General features: G+C 49.3%; 4 protein-coding genes across 4 annotated transcripts; 3 read left to right on the top strand and 1 right to left on the bottom strand.

Moving 5' to 3' along the window:
• Nucleotides 1-414: 414 nt before the first annotated feature.
• Nucleotides 415-2,245, top strand: AtWU_09970 (uncharacterized protein; the record flags this gene model as incomplete). The annotated part of the gene is made up of 2 exons (XM_035505076.1): nt 415-440; nt 580-2,245. The coding sequence occupies 2 exons, from the start codon at nt 415-417 to the stop codon at nt 2,243-2,245; spliced, it is 1,692 nt and encodes a 563-aa protein (XP_035360969.1).
• A 3,213-nt stretch (nt 2,246-5,458) lies between these two features.
• Nucleotides 5,459-6,709, top strand: AtWU_09969 (tellurite-resistance/dicarboxylate transporter family protein; the record flags this gene model as incomplete). The annotated part of the gene is made up of 1 exon (XM_035505075.1): nt 5,459-6,709. The coding sequence occupies one exon, from the start codon at nt 5,459-5,461 to the stop codon at nt 6,707-6,709; it is 1,251 nt and encodes a 416-aa protein (XP_035360968.1).
• A 5,660-nt stretch (nt 6,710-12,369) lies between these two features.
• On the top strand, nt 12,370-12,825 carry AtWU_09968 (glucosamine-6-phosphate isomerase; the record flags this gene model as incomplete). Its single annotated transcript, XM_035505074.1, has 1 exon — nt 12,370-12,825. The coding sequence occupies one exon, from the start codon at nt 12,370-12,372 to the stop codon at nt 12,823-12,825; it is 456 nt and encodes a 151-aa protein (XP_035360967.1).
• A 6,483-nt stretch (nt 12,826-19,308) lies between these two features.
• Nucleotides 19,309-19,735, bottom strand: AtWU_09967 (high affinity zinc ion transporter; the record flags this gene model as incomplete). Its single annotated transcript, XM_035505073.1, has 2 exons — nt 19,309-19,533; nt 19,589-19,735. 2 exons carry the CDS (start codon nt 19,733-19,735, stop codon nt 19,309-19,311), a joined length of 372 nt encoding a protein of 123 aa, XP_035360966.1.
• Between the last annotated feature and the right edge of the window lie 143 nt (nt 19,736-19,878).

Below are 19,878 nucleotides of genomic sequence, written 5' to 3'. Positions count from 1 at the left end.
TCAGGGATAGGGAATATTGCTACAAGATTCAGCCAGTCCGACGACGCTGATCTCTGGCTAGCGACGCCCATGCATCACCTGGTGGTCGCGATAAGACGAACTGAACGGGCCGTTGGTTGGCATCGCAAAAGCTGGCGGTCAACCCACTCCGAAACCCGTTAGCGATGCACACGTAGCAGACTGCCTTGACCCAGTTAGTCGGCTCCTGCGCCTATAGTTGCTTTGGCGTAGGGACTAGACACCCGGAGGGGAAAATTTCCAGGGCGCATGTATGAGTGGAGAGCTCGACGGACAGTCAGGAGTATTGGAGGATCGCATATATTAATCGCATTCTGAGTCCGTCTGTCTGTCGGCCCTTTTTTGCTTTCAAGTCAATTCTTGTTGTAGTCGCAAGGAACGCAACAGATTTCGCCAATGGAGTCTGATCGGGACTTTAGTAGGTGAGTGCAGACCTTCAATCATAACCAGAATTGGGACTCTAGCCATTGCGATCTCTCGAATGACTCACACCATTTTGTCCGGCTTCTGCGCTTGATTCTTTTCTTTCCTTCTATCTCTGCTTCATGCCAACGACCACAGTGCTGCCACTGACCACGCTCTGGATGGATACAGCATCGTCCATTCACCGCCATTTACTTTTCTGGTCGGCCCCAACCACACCAAGCTTACCATCCAGTCCGGCCTCGCCCGTCATGTCTCCCAGCCACTCGACCATCTCATGAACAGTGGGGAGACCCGCGAGTCAAAGCACCACATCGCTGTTCTGGAAGAGTATGACGTCGAAACTTTCGTCGCGTTCTGCGAGTACGCCTATACCGGTGACTACCGTGTGCCACCCCCCGGGTCGCGCGAAGAGGACCGTGAGGAGCAGGCCGTGAACAATCCGTTTCGCGGCGTTTTCTCCAACGATCCTTCCAGCCCAGCAGCCATTCCTCCGCGGGCCCCGACACCCCCTGGTCGACCGGTAGACCAACCCCATGGGAACGACCACGACAAGTCTCTCGATGATGGGTGGAGTCGTCCGGACGAAGAGCACAGGCCCGCTGTAGTGGAGCACAGTTTCCCGGGCAAAGATGACGACTGGGAGTGTGCCATTGCGGATGATGAGCCTCAAGAACCAGCACCTGCGACAAAAGAGGCAAGCGAGCAGCCTCCTCCAACTCCCGCAGCAGAGCAGAATGATGGCGATGGATGGGACGCCATTGGAGAGGATGCATCCAAGGGAAAGAAAGGTAAAAAGAATAAGAAGGACAAGAAAAAGAAGAAGGGAGCGGCCGCAGAGGAAGCCGCGCCCAACCTGACACCTCCATCCACGCCACCCCCCTCGAACACGAAGCCGGAAGAGGAAGCCGCCAATCCTGCTTCTGAAACCAACGCAGTGTCTGAGGCTGTCCCTCCAGCTCCTGAGACTGTAGAGGCACCTCCAGCTCCGGAGCCAGCTGATACTGAGGCTGCGGCCTCATCGCCCACCGAGAGCTGGGAGCACACTGCGCCCACGCCTCCAGAAGATGGGGCAGACGCCCCCAGCAAAGAGGACAACAGAGACCAGAAGGAAGAGACACAGCAGAAGGAGAGGGAAGAGTCCAAAGAGCATCAGGAAGCCACGGCCAGACGACAGACGGGTCCGATGATCGACACCTCTTTCGCCAGGCAGCAGTACTCCCGGATGAACGAGAAAGGAACTAGTCTCTGGGACGAGTTCTCAGCCATCGACTACGTCGACCCCCGCTCTTGCTCCGTGACGAGGCCTCCAAGCGTCATGTCTGCTCGGTCCCCCTTTGAGCTGCCATACCTGGTCTTCCATGCCAAGCTGTACGTCTTTGCGACCCGATACTTGATCCCTGCGCTGGCCCAGCTCTGTCTCCGCAAGCTCCATCGCGACCTGCTGTACCTGGGATTCGCGGAATCGAGCATCGAGAGTGAGGACGAGGAGCAGCATAGCCTCAACACCACCAAGGCCAGAAAGGTCCTTGATCTCCTGCACTACACGTACACCAAGACTACTCGTCTGGAGCCGATCACCCCCACGTCCGCTACACAGCTGCGGGATAACGAGCTACGGAAGCTGGTCGTGCACTTTGCTGCCTGCAAGGTGCGTGATTTGGCGGCCTACTCTCCACCAGTAGAGAGTGATCTTGTATCTCCGTCGAGCAAGCCATTGAAGCCTTCAGCGCGGGGCTTCCGTGCCTTGCTGGACACCACCACCGAGCTTGCTTCGGACCTGGTGTATAGGATGATGATGTGAATGCCCTTGCACTGCATCTGATCTCTCCACTCGTTTCTTCTTCTCTTTCTTTCGATACGATTCTTTCAAAAAAACTCCAAACCATCCTTCCTACATGTATATCCAGATACGCACGACCACAGAACCAACAACGCACGACAGATGGCATGAGATGCATGACCTGGCGTACGGGATGACAGATAAGTGTATGGAGTCTGTTTCAAAGTTTATGCGCTCATCTTCCCACTGCCAACAACGAATTTCCTTTTGTGTATATGATGTTGAATGATTATTTGCTATGAATTACCCTGGCTCCATCGTGGATGCGTAATAACAAGCACAGCCGAGTTTGCGTCGCAATGAGGTATCCTGATAGCGTATTGTATTGTCTTGGGACAGGTTGCATGTGCATGTTTAGCGTTTCTGCATGTTGATCCAAGCCGCGCGAAGCGAGTTCCAGATTCTTCGCCTGCCTAAGATTTGACCTGTGTCTTGCAGCGGGCAGCATTCGTCTTACTTTCCCTGTTGTGTTATCGGGTAGTTGTTCTAATTCTAGCCGTGTCACTGCGGGCCATTGTCCATCTGCAGGGGGTCCAGAAGCCGATCCGGGTTGCCGTGAAGAGCTGGGCGTTGGACATCATCTGCAGCCGATGTCGTCGCCTTGACGGAATCCTAGTAGATAGCGGCCATCAAACTCGCGCTTCATATCTAGGCACTCTAAAGGGGGAAAATGAGGAAGTGCATCGCCACTGGCTTGGCATGTTGTAGGCAATCACATTTTCCAGGAGTTCCGGAGGACCACGAAGTAGGCGAGGAGATAAGGAAATCAAGTCACAGAATGGGATGACGACTCGAGGATTAGGCGACAAGAAGGGGATCGCCAGCGGACAAGAACGCCGAGATAGTTTCATCAACGATCTATCGAGTCTCAAGTATCTCGATAGATGGCTGAGCCATGCTTGGCGACGATCCGGCCAAGAGCATCCAAGAGACGGAAGGGAAGGATCGGGATTGACTTTGTGAAGGAGTAAGAAGAAGATCAGTTCTATCTCTAACTGTCTAATCTATCTGGACTATCTACTATCTGGTTCATCTGGTCAAACGTTCCGGAGGAAACTCGTGCCAAGAGATGCCCAGCCAGGATTTCCTCTGATGCCATTCCGTCTTCCTCCGCTCCTTCCCCCCAAATTTCACTTTCCCACAAACACAAACAACTTCTTCATTTTCCATCCTCTCCTTCCCAATTGTCTGTCTGTCCCCCCACCCCCATCCAGTTGGTTGAATGGGTTCAGTTTTTTGCCCTCACCGGTGACCTCAATTTATGCTGTATAGGGGCCTGTTTTTTACATTGTTGCCATCCATGGGTCACCCGCATGGATCAGGGCCCACTTCCGATCCCCCCTCCCTCTCCATTACATTCTTTGGGTTGCGGTCGACTTTAGTTCTCTGACTGTCCACTCCCGAACCTCCCAAGAAATCTCCCGCAGTCTTAATAGTATTGGCAAAAACCTTCCTGCTCGCTTCCTCTCCCATATTCTGGGCATTTTATAGCCACCACTACTTGGCAGCGGAGATGCCATGGTGCGCTGTCGATCCTCCTCTTGGCCATCGCTCATCTGGGGAGCGAAACAGGTTGGAGAAATCAGCGCACGTTGAAGATTCCTGGATGCGCACTACAATGCATTTGCCCGCTTGATTGGCCCGGATGGTGTCCATCGAGTTCCACTTTTCCAGCTCCAACCTTGTCTTTGGGACTGCCTCCCGACTGAGTAAGTGTACTTACTATCTCTGGTCCTCCTCCTACTGCTAGTCTGCTACTACTCAGGGCTGCTGCTGCTGTTTCTCGTCTCGTACCTTCCTGACTCTGTCTCCCGTACCTAATCCTCGGTCCGAACAGGGCTTAGCATCGACACCCTCCCGTTTGGCCACTCCTTTTGCCGCACCCGTCGCGGCCCATGTCGTAACTCACAATGGGCCGAAAAGGTTTCGGGATGGATCCAGGGGCAAAAAATCAATCCTCGAAAATTCGGCTTTTTTGTCCCCGATAGCAACACTCATCCAAACTCAGATGTATCACCACCAGTTCAAAATTGAGACGAAGTTATACAGGTCTCTTGGCCGATTCAGACCTGTGGTCCCTGATGTGGCAGCGATTCTGCGGTGACAAATGCTGGCAATGGGCACGTCCGCACTCTCGGGGAATTTCCGGACCCCAACCCTTCAAAACGGGTAAAATTCTGTGATAATAATAACACAGTGCGTGGCGCATACCATCAATTCTACTACCCAGAACTGAAGTGCCTGCCAGTTGACGTTGTCGATGCATACCGACCCACTGATGCAGAACCATAACCTCGCATGGCTTGGCGGAAGAGAGTCTCTGGAAGGTTGAGGATCATGAACCATCTGCTCCCCTAGCCATCAGGTTCAACCTTCGCCTCCTATGATGCTTCGACTGAGTGCCGTGGATCCCTGTCCGCCTTGGCAATATGGTGGCCCCCCCTTGTTATGATTCCTAATTCTCCTGACCTAATTTGGATATTACACACGCCTAGATATTGGGCCCCGCGATACTGATTATCTCAAGTCTAGACTGTGATGCTCTTCGCCTGGTGAGCCAACCACTCTTGCCATGCCCCTGCAGGTCGGCTGTTATGCTCTTGGCCATGCTGTGTTGACACTTGAAGGACGATCTTTCTGGCAGCCCAAGAAGCACTGCCTTACTGTAGCCCCAAAGCATAGGGGTTGATGCGTAGTCTTATATGACCTGTGGAATGTCCTGTCTGTTGGAGGTGCAATGCATCGCTGGTAGTCGAGCTCGTGGAATAATTGGTTCTTCCAGAAGCCATTGCATTACCTGAGCAAACACCCTGTCTTACCAGAATTTTTTTTTTCATATCCACTCCACAATTATCAATTCAGTTCTCCGTATCCCAAAACGTTTTTCCGTGCTGTTTCGCTGTGGGCCCCCGGTGTACAATAGTAGTACGGGTCCGCTCAGCTTGCTAAGGCCTGGTCACCCCTCCCTGGTTAAAAGGCTGGCTCATTCCTTTCGAGGCACTTGAACCAGACATTATCTACTTCTTGATATTCTCCTACTGTTCACGAGCAGGGAAGCCGGTGGCTTTTGCTCTCCATCAGTTACACTGCCTCACACCTCTTCTCTATTCCTATCTCTGATTTCTTTACCTCATATCTTATACATCACCGTATAGACCATAGTCGATCGGCACTATGAACGTTGAAACGAGCCTCCCTGGCTCGTCTGGTTCGGATCTGGAAACCTTCCACCATGAGACCAAGAAACATGCCAACCATGATTCCGAGATATCTGTCAATCACGAAGCCGACTTAGGCGTCAACCATACATTCGAGAAACCAGGTCGAGTGGGCCTCCGCGAGCGTCTACGCCATTTTACCTGGGCCTGGTATACCTTGACCATGAGCTGCGGCGGGTTGGCCCTCCTAATTGTCAACCAGCCTCATGACTTCAAGGGCCTGAAGGACATTGCCCGGGTAGTCTACTGTCTCAACATTGCATTCTTCGTCATCGTCACTACTCTCATGGCCATCAGATTCATTCTGCATAAGAACATGTTGGAGTCTCTCGGCCATGACCGTGAAGGTCTCTTCTTCCCGACCTTCTGGCTCTCCATTGCAACCATGATCACTGGCTTGTACAAGTGCTTTGGTGATGACTCGAACGAAAAATTTACCAAGTGTCTCCAAGTCCTCTTCTGGATCTACTGTGGCTTCACCATGATCACCGCCGTCGCTCAGTACTCTTTTGTCTTTGCCACCCACAAATACGAGCTGCACACTATGATGCCGTCGTGGATTCTGCCAGCCTTCCCTGTCATGCTTAGCGGTACCATTGCGTCCGTTATCGCAAGCGGACAGCCGGCTAGTGATGGAATACCTATGGTCATCGCCGGTATTACCTTCCAGGGTCTTGGTTTCTCTATCAGTTTCATGATGTACGCCCACTACATCGGACGACTCATGGAGGTCGGCTTGCCGAGTCCCGAACACAGACCTGGCATGTTCATCTGTGTTGGCCCACCTGCCTTTACTGCCCTCGCTTTGGTTGGTATGGCTAAGGCGCTGCCTGATGACTTCCAGATCGTCGGTGATCCCCATGCTGTTATCGACGGACGCGTCATGCTGTTCCTCGCTGTCAGTGCGGCCATCTTCCTTTGGGCTCTGAGTTTCTGGTTCTTCTGCATTGCGGTTGTTGCTGTCGTCCGCTCCCCGCCCAAGGGTTTCCACCTCAACTGGTTCGCCATGGTCTTCCCCAACACGGGTTTCACTCTTGCCACCATCACCCTGGCCAACATGTTTGAGAGCCCAGGCGTCAAGGGCGTGGCCACCGCCATGTCTCTCTGTGTCATCATCATGTTTATCTTTGTCCTGGTTAGCGCCATCCGGGCCGTTATCCGCAAGGACATCATGTGGCCGGGTCAAGATGAGGATGTGTCTGAATGATTCCTCACCCGCCTTGGTTCCTTTTCCATTTCTTGTCTCATATTTTAGCCTCAGCATCTTTTGGGTTTCAATGTTCTTGCATCTCTAGCGGTGAATTCTGGCGAAACGATTATATGCATACACTATATTGAGCGCTCATCATTTGTGTCAGCCTTTTTACGACTCCTTTGGGATTGTTGTTCTAGCTACACAGGCGTTTGGGATACATTATAGATTTAGAATTAGACTTTTCCATGTCCTACAATTCCCTTTTTTTTTTAATTCGTGATTCCACCGGAAGTTCCCTAGGGTAGACAAATAGTAATGGCCCGCGTTCTCCTGCGTGAACAGCAACCCGATCCTTCTTGCTACACAATACGGACTCTTTCGTAGTGTGATGGTCATTACGAGAGACTGCGTGGAATGGTATTTGTCGCATCGACCCGTTCACTCTTGCCTCCGTTCACACTTCTCGACCGTTCACCATCTCCACTTCCTATTCTGGGCGAGAGATGTCTCCATTCCACGAGAATATGTGAATCCTGGTGTTCAGCGTAACGCTGTGAGGCTCTCATTCCCCGATCTGAGCCCTCATTCCACGGTTTGAAGCCCTCATTCCACGACTTCCTCTCTCATTCCCATGTATAGAGTGAACGGAGGCACTGGACTGTGAACGATGATCTGGACTCTGATGACTGATGATTCCCAGGTATAAAATGGCCCTCCTTCTCGCTCCAAATCTCTTCTTCGCATTCTCCCCTCCTCTCCATACTCAGAACGGTCTCAAGCATCGATCTGACTGCTCATCAGCTCATCATACACTCTTTTGAATCATCTCTATCTCTATCATCTTCATCATTTACATCTTCATCACACTCTCTTTCGAAGCTTAGATGGCTACTGTATCCTTTCATTACTTTCTTCTTCCTTTCTGGTCATTCCTTATCTTCCTGCTTGATACTGCTTCTGATGTAACCTCATTCTCTTGTCTGCTTCCCTTCTGTCAACGATGTATCCCCACTCAGTGTTTTGCCTCCCCTTCTACACCGCATTCTGCCCCTCATGTAATCTCCACACTCTTTCTACTGCTTTCTTACGCTCGCCTCACACTCTCCATCATAACTTGTCAAGGAGGGGTAATATTCCTTGCTTTGGGGACCCTCTATCGCCTCACCTGATCACTTTCTTTTTTGGGGATGGGGGTTTAGTCTAACGAGCGGGGAACAACCCTAAGAAGCCGTCTGTTCCGATGGCACGACCTTCATTTGTTTCCGTTATACGTCACACCATCTCATTTGTGGTATTACTTCTGTTCTTCTTCATTATAACTCTCATTTGTGCTGTTTTTCTCTTTGGTGCCACGTGGGCCTGTCCAGTTGGCCTCACTCAAGTTTTGGGGCGGGATGAGATCGACTAGCAGCAACATCCGCCTCATCTCGCCCCCCGGGGAAATACCGGCTACGATGGGTTTGGCATAAGCCGGCTTCTCCGAATTCCCCGACCGTCGTGGGCATACATTCGGCTTCGGCATGCCGGGGGAGGCTCTCTTTGCCACGGCATCTCCAAGCTCATTAACGCCGAGATACCCACAGTAAGCATAAAAAAGCCCCTGGTTCCAGCCACTCAGGAAATCTAACCCCACTTGGTCAGGGCACACCATGGGGATACAATCACCTTTTGGGTCACCGGTCTTGCCTCGGATGAAGTCCGTCGAGCAACCTGCCACTCTGTCATTCTTATTGGAAACAAGACAGAATAGCGTTGAAAAAAAAAGCTCTTCTCGGCGACGATCCAGCCCTCGATCGGCTCACTGTGCCGGAAGATCGTACCTCGGCCATCCAACCACATCCCCTCGATTATTATGCATAAAGCGCCTTTTTGTGCTTATTCGACTTTGCATTTCTTGTCCTCTATGCTTATCCTCATGCCAATTTTCATTAATCTTTTCTTTGCCCCCCACCCAACGCGCCGACCGAGCGGTTTGCATCTCCGCAGCAGTTCTGACTCGCGTCCCCCTCTTCTCCAAAAGCTGCCTCGTTCGTGGCTCCCTTACGACTCCTAATTGCATTGTCTCTCGTAACAGAATCACGCCATGATGCCTCAACAACTCTGAGACGCCCTTGCACAACTCCGCGGGACATTTAGTCTCCATCGTTCACGTGCAGTCCACCCCCGATGATCTGTGGCCGCGTTAGTGATTTCTATGACATACTGAAATCAAGCCCCATGGAGAAGGCCTGCGCTGACGATTCTGATTACGGCAACTCGCCCGTCACAGTATATACGCTGCGAGACCAATTCTATACCCCATCTATCATTCGGTGGAGATGGCATATACGAGACTTCTCGACCTTGATTGGCTGGCCCAGTCTTCATCAACACCACTGACAGCTCTCACCTATACACAATCTATAATGTGCCAATCAGTGCATAATTATATAATCTCCAAAACGGTGTACGACATTTCGACGCTTTGCAACTGTGTCGCGAATGGTGACTACAATTTCAACCGTCGCTGCGTATATATATCAACACTATAAGCCCATCGAACACATCCGAAGGACCAGCGGGCAAGAAGAAGTGCACCACTGTATTGTATACAATATATATTCCCGACATTCTGAGCCTATCGACTCTTCGGGATACGCTATATATCGGAAGAAAACAGAGAAACTTTCGAGGCATCAGAAGGCTTCGTCGATCGGAACGAAAGCGACCTAGTGACAGATCCTCGTCACTTTAACAGATCAAGCACTGGCTCATCGGCTCCTTGGCCTACGACACATAGTGGAAGAACAACAGAGGAACTTCCGAAGCATCAGAAGGCTTCGTTGATCGGGACGAAAACGATCCTTTGAATCCGCGAAATTTCAATCGCGATGGGACGCTGGCTTGTCGATGCCGCGCTTGAAGGGCCACTGATGTACGCTTTCGACATTCTGCAGCCATACATTCTTTTTCCACTCACTGCTTCGAGCCGAACAACCAGTTCTTCGAAACGACAAACTCAAGTCATTCCTTCGCTTTATATACTGGCGCTACAATCACCACGACGTTTCATCTCGTCACTTCGATTAGCTAGCTTGCTCTAGCTTCAGCTCCAGAAGGGCTCGGAAGAAGGAGACATTGAGGGACATTGTCCGTTGGACGGTCGCTCCTCTTAGCGTTCGACTGCTCCCTCTATATAGCGACTGTGCAGGCACCAGTCAGCCTCTATATCTTTCCATCGCGGCTGGTCCTTGAACGATGGTATAGCCTCCAGAGTGGCAATCAAATAACTCTACGAGGCAGCTTTCTTTAGGAGCATCATTTCGATTCCCACATTGGAAGAGTTCGCTCGATGCAACCTATCAGTTGACGGGGCTCTCCTGAAACCGGAATCTCATTAAAGCGAAGAAAATTTTGAACTGCGACGATGGTCTCCTTATTTTTCCGTCGCTTCATTGCTCCGTGGCGCTCTCGCTTCGACGTCCACTGCTCCGTTGTCTCATCTCCTGAAGCCTAAAGCATTTCTTCGCTTCATTGCTTGGTCGCTTTATCGCTGCTTCACTTCGTCACTGTGCCGTTACATCGCTGCATCGATGACATCCTGGCCAGGTCCTGCACTTCAACGTCTGCAGCATGTGCAAACGCCCCACTGCTTCCAAGAACCACGACGAAAGACATCGGACTAGCAGTTCTAATATCTCATGTCTCTCACATCTTTCACTTCTCGAATATCGATGATCGAGGTTAAGCTTGCCAGAACGGCACCGAAGCGGAGGGCATGAACGCAGGCAATGGTGATGGCTCCTCATTGAAGATAGCATTGGCGATTCGAAGACCGAGAAGAAACACTTTGCCCTCATTCTGGACAAGACTGGGGTTTCATGAAGTACAACCAGCATTGAAGAAACACCGCAACCCGGTCGCTCGGACGCATGACTGGGCTGAACAGTCTTAGCGATGAGCTCAAACTTCAGTCTGCTCGCTGCATAGACCGTGGTCTGTCTTTCTGTCAGCCTGACATTGGCTGTCCGATCTCCAACATCATACCCAAGTGGATTGAGCTGGTGTACCTTGGTTCACGAACCATCACGAAAGGCACATCGGATTCAAGGTATTTTGCAGGCGCTATCACTGGGAAGCCTGACTTAATCATATATATAAAGGCTGGAGTCAATACCTTCGAACGCGACTACGACCAGTGAAAGACGTTAACTCTCGCAACAACGATGGCTCCGGCAAAGGCCCTTATAAACGACCACCGACCGTCTTCGAAAACTACGACGCAAGGCAATATATATACGCGATGGAAGCCAACCTCGTCAAGGATGCCTTGGCACATTGGAAGCCGCAGGACTGAACATTGGAAGTCCTAGGAATGAGAGGACAACTGAAGGAGTGAGAATGCTTGCGGCATTGGCTGCTGTCGCAAACGCTTCTCACCAAGACTCACAAGACTCGGAAACAAGACTCATTGGTGGTACCTCGTGGCCAACTCCCAAGCTACAGCCATCATCATACTTTCCTATATATACTCCAATGTACAAGATGCCTTGGCGAATGCGGGAAGCATCAACAAAGGAAAGAACATTGAACAGATGACTTTGTCTGCGACAAGTGTTTCGTCCAGACCGGCCAGCGTCGGCTGAACGCTCCTGGCATTTACCAAAAGCAACTGCATTGGCGCAGGTTCGCTAAATACGACGCAAGGCATCACTTTCTCCAAAAGTGTCGCCGCGATTGGGTTTGCCAATTACTATGGAAGGCATCGTTCTCGCCAATCTTACGACGATGGCCTTCCAGGTTGGTGATACACAATCGCCAGGACTTGCGCAGCAATGGAAAGTCTCCTAGAACTACCTGATTGTTCCGTTGCATTATGTCTTCCTCCAAAACTGACTGGTCGCTGCGAAAGCTCATCGGTCTGTTCATCTTTGCAAGTCCACAGAGTCAACGAGTCTGAGCTCATCTCATCGAGCTATGACTGAAGGCAGGGTTTGCCAATTACTACGGAACGCATCATCTTCCTTGAAGCAGCGCTGAAGACATCAAGGATGCAGCCAATGGGGATCACACAGCATAAATTGCTTGCGGGAATCGTTGGCTAATCCGTCGGTCGCATCGTGTCACCTTCGAATGGTAACTGGTCGCTGCGAAAGCTCATCGGTCTGTTCACCTTTGCAAATCCACAGAGCCAACAAGTTCGAACTTATGTATTCGAGCTTTGACTGAAGGCAGGATCTGCCAATTACTACGGAACGATTCATCTTTTCCCAGCATAACGAGGGAGGCATCAAAGACAAGGCCACTGGCAAATCGCACAGCATAAATTGTTTGCGGGAATTGCCCCCTGATTCTTCGGTCGCATCATGTCGGCTTTGGATGAGGGGATTCAGCCATCTGGCATCACACGGCATAAATTGCCTGGAGGACTTGTCACTTCATTGTTCCGTTACAACATGTTGGCTTCGGATGATGGACAATTCCGTCTTGACAGCATTCCTACGCTTGATTGACCTTACATCTGCCGACGAAACTTATATCTCTGCACTTGCTCTGACAGACATGTCTCCTTGCATTCTCATCTGCGTTCAGAAAGCAGCCTTACAATCAACGAACGGCACAGTCATCGCCTCATCCGCGATCCATTCGTTCATAAGGATGCCATCTTCGGTGAAGAATACCAGTCCAGAGTCATGGGAATCAGAACATCCACCGACCATCCTCGCGTGGATATTCCGCCCCAGAACATCAATATCCTCGACGGCAACGCACCCAATCTCGCGGCTGAGTGTTCGTCCTTTGAGTCGCGAATTGCTCGCTATGGCGGTATTGAGCTCTTCCTGGGTGGTGTGGGTCCAGACAGGCATATCACTTTCAACGAACCAAGCTCCTCTTTGAACAGTCATACTCGTGTTAAAACCCTGGCATATGACACAATCTTGGCTAACTCGCGGTTCTTTGGCAATGACTTGGACTTGGTGCCGCGGAGGTCACTTACTGTGGGTATTCAGACTATCATGGATGAGAGCAAGTCGGCAATCGCACAGCATAAATTGCCTGCGATGTCCCGTCGCAAGATGTTGGATGATGGGACACAGCCATCTGGAATCACACGGCATAAATTGCCTGCAATAATCATCGTCGCCTGACTGTTTCCGTCGCTTTGGATGATGGCTGGTAACTCAGAGGCTAGACTCACTCGACTTACAAACGCCTCTTACTGATCTGGTAACCCTACGCTCTTCATGCGGTCAAGGACGTTGGATTTGCTACCTTTGAAAAAGAAAAAATAAAGAAAGAAGGAAGGGAAGAGAAAAGAAAAGAAAACAAGAAAAAAGAAAAGGGAAAGGGAAAAAGGAAAGGAAAAAGGGAAAAAAAAAAACCCTTATATATAGAAGGCCTCCGAGCTCTGGTATGAACCATGACGGAGTGCGTCTCGATTACAATATTGTCCTTCAAAGGAAGCTTTTCGAAGAAAAGAGCCCATACGAGACATGCAAATTCGTGCACGAAGTCTACAAGGATATCGTCATTCTCACCGGCTACGACCAAAAGCCAAGCACCAAGCTACGTACAGCTGTGATTTTGGACTGCGTCACAAGCTCGCTTTACACAGCGACGTATGGTGCTCGTGGAAATCGCCTACCTTTCATCATCGCAGAAAATAAGCGAGAATACAAAATGGTGGTGGAATCACTCGGAGGCTTAGTGGGTGTCATTGCCACTCAAAAGCGCGATTGCGACTTCGTATATCGATGGTGACCTCGACTTAGTTGTCACTCTCACAGCCGTCTTGAGATCTCCAACATAATCTATATATAATCTGACCCAGTGTCTCAGCACACTGCTGCGTCGACTCTTATAAGACTACAACGATAATCTTCGGATCCAGCAGCGATGCGATATCTGATGGGGCCTATAATATCACGGTCGCAATCTACAGTTCCGATGCTTTAGTTTCACGCATTCTTCCTAAAGCTGTCCAACCTCTGCTACCGCATCCGAAACCTCAAGCTCACTTCGATCGAGCGACCCAGCTATGACTATTGCATCGCCGAATCTTTCAAGCATGGCATGGCTTCACAAAAACGCGTCACTGAGCCTTGCTACAGTTTCTGGTCGATTTTATAGCAGCTATGGTGCCTATTATAACTCATCGTAACACACAACGATGCCCAGTTGCTTTTTCCATGTGGTATCTGCCAATCGCGCCTCCTCGTTGGAAAGAAAGACGAAGAATATTATATACGGCTGCTTGAGCACCTAGGTGGACTCTGAACTTGACGATGCTCCGTTTAATACTCTCACTTTGGGCCTGGACGGGTATTTCGAAGATTCATCTTATATATGCGGCCTTCGAGCCTGCTTTCAACCTTGACTTTACTGAGGAGATGTTGGATCTTTCTGAAGGCGATATCTTGCTTCAGTCATCTGCTCAAATGGAAGAGATGTCGAAAATCGCGACATATAATCATCATCTAGATATTCCTTGGTCACGTCGCATGGTATCAGCCATATCAGAAGAAGAGTTAAACGAGCAAAGGTATATTCATCTTCGGCCCATCGAAATGGCGAAGGCAAGCTCATTAGCAATCACCATGAGCAAGGTTTACCCAAGCTCATAACAACCGTATTGCCGGGAGCGCATTTCTTAGTGTAGCAGGTGGCACAGTGGGTGATCTGTTTGCCCGTCATGAGCTAAGTACACCGATGATGCTCTACACAAGTTCTCCCTTCATCCGTCCTGAGGTGAGCCGTGATTGCCAATAGAACCGACAGCAAACGCCTTGGGTCAAATGCTCCATCTTGAATTGTTGGCACACGATCTGGATAACGAAGCGACATCTACTTCTTCAAATTCTCAAGTGTGTCTTTACGCAAGCGACCGTGATATCGCCTTTTCCAACCCATCGCTTGATTCTTCTTATCTTGCCGGGGACATACTTCTCCGATTGCTCTTTCTTTCGGCAACCATCTGCTAGAAGCCGGCGTCGAATTCTCTTGAGCTAAATGGCCGAAGGCGATGCATCCAATGGGTCGGTTGCGACTATCACTGTCGCGGTATAATCTCCAATGGGTCGGTTGCGACTATCACTGTCGCGGTATAATCTCCAATGGGTCGGTTGCGACGATACTCTTTGCAAAAGAGGAAGCAGCCAAGATATACTGCAGTTGGTTGGATTCTCGGGCGATGATAAGAGGCAGCACTCTGTCGCGAATGCACTTTGGGTTCTTGACAACCTCGTCAACAGCCGAACTCTAATTTCATCTACATCACATTCCGGCTCTGGTCTCGGTGCATGCCAAAGCTTGGTGAAGATCAACGATCGAGACGGCGACGTTATCGCTCTCAATCCTTCGACGCAGGCTCTCATTTGGAAGAAATTACTTCACGAAAATACCTAAATTGCCTGCTTGAACGTTGGGATCACAAACGAGGGTGACATCGATCACGGCTTCATGTCTTCGTCCTCTGATCACTCTCAATAATTACTAGCCCTTCGACACTGGCTACTAATCTCATTCTGCACGAATACATACCTGTGTTCTTGTACCTTTTTCATCTAAGGAACATTTCAAGATCTTCTATTCTTTAGAGGTAGATCTAGCCGATCAAGCGTTCACTTGATCCCAAACACACAGGAGAACTAAGCCCAAAGCAACAACCATATCTACGAAAACGCCTAACGCATTCGGCTTTCCAAAGAACCGAAGAGGATTTGAAGCACCCAATTTCCCGTGCCATGGCCCATACGCATCACGAATGACTTTGTAAAGCTGGCTGATGCGAAAGCGCTTACCTTTCCACCACAATAGACTTTCGCAAATACAATTGCTTTTCGATGCTGCAATCAGCAATGGCTGTGGTTGCATACGAAACCCAGTAGGGCGATTCCTCTATCACGCTGGGAGATATCGTCGAAGTTGGGACCACTCATCCGGATCATAAAACCCATGCCGTTACATCTTTATAACTCATAGCTCATTTCTCAAACGAGTCAATTCTTTTGCTAAGACTCAAGAACACAGGAACGCTTATCTTAGGCTTCAGAAAGCTAGTCGATGTTATAGTACACTTACGAGTGGAAAGCGCTCCTCGATTACCGTTTCACTGCGCGGTTTTAAAAAGCCAATACAACGAACTTGCTTCACAAACCAATCCAGCTCAGACGCACAAGTTAAAGCCATTGTATCGCCTTCTTTATGGCTTGGGCTATCGATCTATCGAAGAGTGAGGGCGCTAGGATTTTAGTGACCCAATCTCGACTTCAGTATGATATTCTATTCAGCTATCAATCTTTCTGAAGCGAATGGGTCGCTCAGAATGACTATATCCACTGGAGAATTAAGCGAGCATTTCGCCCATGGAAAAAAAATGACCATGGGTATCTCAGATATCTCGTGTCGGAGATGATGACGACAATCGGTCGAAATTTCACTATACTCCTCACTTCAAGAACGAATGTGGAACAAGATCAAGGCCATCATTAATGTCGTTCTCTGGCTTATGTACGCAAAGCATGGTAGCATGCTACGGCCTATGGCCTACGTTTATATAGAGTGGCTCATTTTGAAGCCAACTTAACGCCTGGTGGCAGATTTATCGCCAGAAGGGATCAGACGAGACGGTATCCAGCACCTTCTCAGGCTGGGTGTCTGTGGAAGCGGTCATATCCTCCGTAAGTTATCTGTTGCTCAGCTGGATGCTATCTATGAGGTGTACTAACCTACCTATTTCCAGAGTCTCGATCGACCGACCGAAGAATCTCCATGGATCGCTTCTTCATCTTCGGATATTATACACAGTCTTCGCTCCTCGTTCTGATTTGATAATTGCGAAGTTTGAAGATCGACTTCAGCTACGATCTTCCGAAACTGCTTGCAGAGTTCCACCAATGCTGCTTGCACCATGCGTGGGAGCCGACAGTAACTCACCGGAGAAGTTTGACCGACTATATATCTCTATCTTGTCCAGTGCAGCGACGACTGGGCTCATTCTCGATAAGATCTTGCACAAATCTGACGACGAGGCACCTCGCTTCTATCTCTACTCTTCCATGTAAGGGCGGGTGTCTTCTACCATCGTCAAGAACTGGAGCATCCACTCAACAATTTGACAACCTACAGCAACTGTAAATGCTGCTTAAACACATGAAGATCCTTCATGCTAAATTTGCCATTTTGACTGGGAATATTGCAAGGCAGCAACGCGAGCAAGAATGGCCCTGCCGTTTGCTTTTCCGTCACAACTTGAACAAATGGCGGCTTGCACAACATTATACCAACACTGAAAGCGCTGTTCTATCCCTATCGAAAACTTGTTGTGGAACAAGCGAGCAAATTCGAAAAAGCTCATGCTGCATCTTTGACGGACAGCAGCATGATATACAGTCATTTGCATGACGGCCTTCTCTTCGTGCCAATTATACCTCGCGTCCGCATGCTCATACTCAATCCTTTCTAGGTCTGGTGGATGCCAAATCCAAGGAGAAATGTGGCTGAAAATTATCGAAGTTCGAAGACGGTTGCATTGAATTAGCAATGGAAAGCTCAGCGGTCTGCTACAACTAAGACGAGATCACTTTTGAATGAGTGAGCTTTTCTCATATCGACCAAGACACGTGGATGATCCTGTCAAGAACCTCAACTGTCCGTCTACAAACAGAAAGAACGTATCTAGCCTACAGCCGATACGATGGTGCAGCGTAGCTCCTCCCGAAAAAAAACAGGATTGCCTTTCGATCTAATCACAGCATCGAGGCTATCAATAAGCTAGCGTTATTCCACTTACATTCTTCAGTGATCTTCGAGTCTAGTAAGTGGTAGAGTGTGGAGGAAAAGAAATGGAAGGTCGTTGGCATACTTAGCGAACCCACTTCCACCGAGACTACAAAGAGCCACGTCAAGCTCTGTCGCACACTATGGAACAATCGACCACAAGTTCCGAAGTTCCGGAGACCAAGCTCGACGAACAAGTTCTCTTGCCCAAAGAAACAAACTATATATTCCAAGAAGGATTTGAATCAGTGCCTTTCACCCCTGAGTTCAGCAAAGCTCTATATAAACATGCCACCTCACATCGGCAGATACTGGCTGAGAACAGGGCCTAAATGGTGCCACTCTTTGGCTTACGCGAAGCAAGACGTCACATCTATCGAATAAGAAGCCATGTGGACAGGGGTCAGATTGGATCCTGCATGGAAGTCGAAATGCAGTATCTGTGGCTCACAAACTGGAGCTTCCCAAACTTCGAAGATGCATCCGACGACAGTGACATACTCGATAAATTCTGGAACTGGTTAGTTCTACCATGCGCACAATACATTCGACGCAATGCTCCAGTAAGAAAGAACCTGCCAATTTACAATTGACCTTTCCTCGAACTCACGCACTTCAGTCGCTGCCGATTGACTGGTTCAATCACTGCGTTGGCTGTGATGCAGTTCCAAAAGAAGCTCTATCAATCTTATTATCGGGCTCATGGTCAGAAAATGGTCGAAGAGAAGACGCCGGGCTTATATTTGACTAGATATATAGTCTATTCTCTCGACAGTGACCCTTCAAAGGAGAAATACAATTCCATGGCAACTCATTAGGCCAAGTTGACAAGACTCGTCCTACTCTACCTCACCATGTCGGAACGGTGTTCTACTTTTACTCTACAAAGACTATGATCCAACGAATTTTATATAAAGGTATCAAGCTTATAGCCAAGGAATAATTTTCCTGTTGATCGGGAACTGGTGTCTTCCCTCTGACTCGGGTTTCCCTCTTTATTTACAACATGGGGGCTCAAATTTAATACCTCTCGCCGACTGCGCCTCTGAAAACGCCAACCATATGCGCATATATCAGCGCTTCGTGGAAGTCGCGACTCCGACAGCTGAAGAACAGTGGTCTGGGTTCTCTATCTACACAAACCCAAGTCCTGAACATAAAGAGGAAGCATTTACGAACCACTGGAAGCCACGAGCCACGTTGGCTAGTCAATAACATCTCTACTGCTTACATCATGACTAGCCACAAGGACAGGGAAGCCGATCTTCCACATTGATGTCCTTCAACCCGCTTCTAAGGATTCCAGGCGTTCGTCGACTGCCTTGATGTTTCTCTGCTTACATCTGCTTGTTAAGCATTAAGCTGACGGTTGGGCTTGCGTTTTCGACGGACGCAAGTCTTAGCGAGTGGTAGTTCTACTTGTCTACGCTCCATTGATCTTGCTGGATTGCTTGATTGATCGTTGCTGCTTGGAAGGTACAGCGACCTGCTTGGAAGCTGCTCAACTCCTATTTCGATGAGCCTGGTTAATGCTTCTTTATCCTCTCTTTATCTTCCTGGAATCAGGCTTACGACATAGAACCTCCAACCAGCTAGCGCGCAGACAAAACTCATCCGGCTCCTTTCTTTAAAGAATCATCGATACACGCGACGAAAATTTATAAAGCGGCCCTTCACACATTATTTATAATCTATAACTTGGACAGACGCTCCATAATCTCCGCTTAATTGCCTGCGAAGGAAAAACCGCGAATTTACGCGCTACGAATGGCGAGTTGGTACACTGGGCTTTCTCAACGCCTTTCTATCGACGCAGCATTAGCTGTTAGACACAGCAGTGTGGTTTCATCCGATCACTGCGAATTGGCGTAGGTGGACAACTCCTCCACATCAGCCTCGCTCTTCCTAGAGTTTCCGGGCGATGCCTTGTCCACAGTCGAGTTATCCACCTCACTGGTCATGATTGGCTCGGGGTCCTTTCTGCAGACGCCATATTTGACTTCGACATAGCGCTCGGCACCAAAGTCAAGGAGGAAGATGCACATGAGCGAGGTCACTGACACATTAATCGAAAGGTCCTTAAAACAACAGATTGCCGCCTTCCTCATTATCGAGTTCGGTGTTATCTTCCACTCCGTCATCATTGGTCTGAACCTGGAAGTTACCGGCGACGAATTCGCGACGCTCTACCCGGTCCTTGTCTTCCACCAGTCCTTCGAAGGTCTGGGTATTATGTTTACAGGTACTAAGGTACCATATCTTGATCGAAAGGATGGCCATGCCACCATATTATCTCTACTTGATATCCGCGAAGAGAAGCCGCGAACTTATCCGCTATATGGTGGCAAATTGTTAATGGGCTTTACTAATGGCCTTTTAACAACGCAGCATTATTATACGCAGTCATGATGAATTATCCCATT

This window comes from Aspergillus tubingensis (assembly GCF_013340325.1).
Source record: "Aspergillus tubingensis WU-2223L DNA, scaffold_11, whole genome shotgun sequence".
In the NCBI taxonomy this organism is placed as follows: Eukaryota; Fungi; Ascomycota; class Eurotiomycetes; order Eurotiales; family Aspergillaceae; genus Aspergillus; species Aspergillus tubingensis.
Note: the sequence above shows the minus strand (reverse complement) of the source record. Positions and strands in the feature narration are given on the sequence as shown.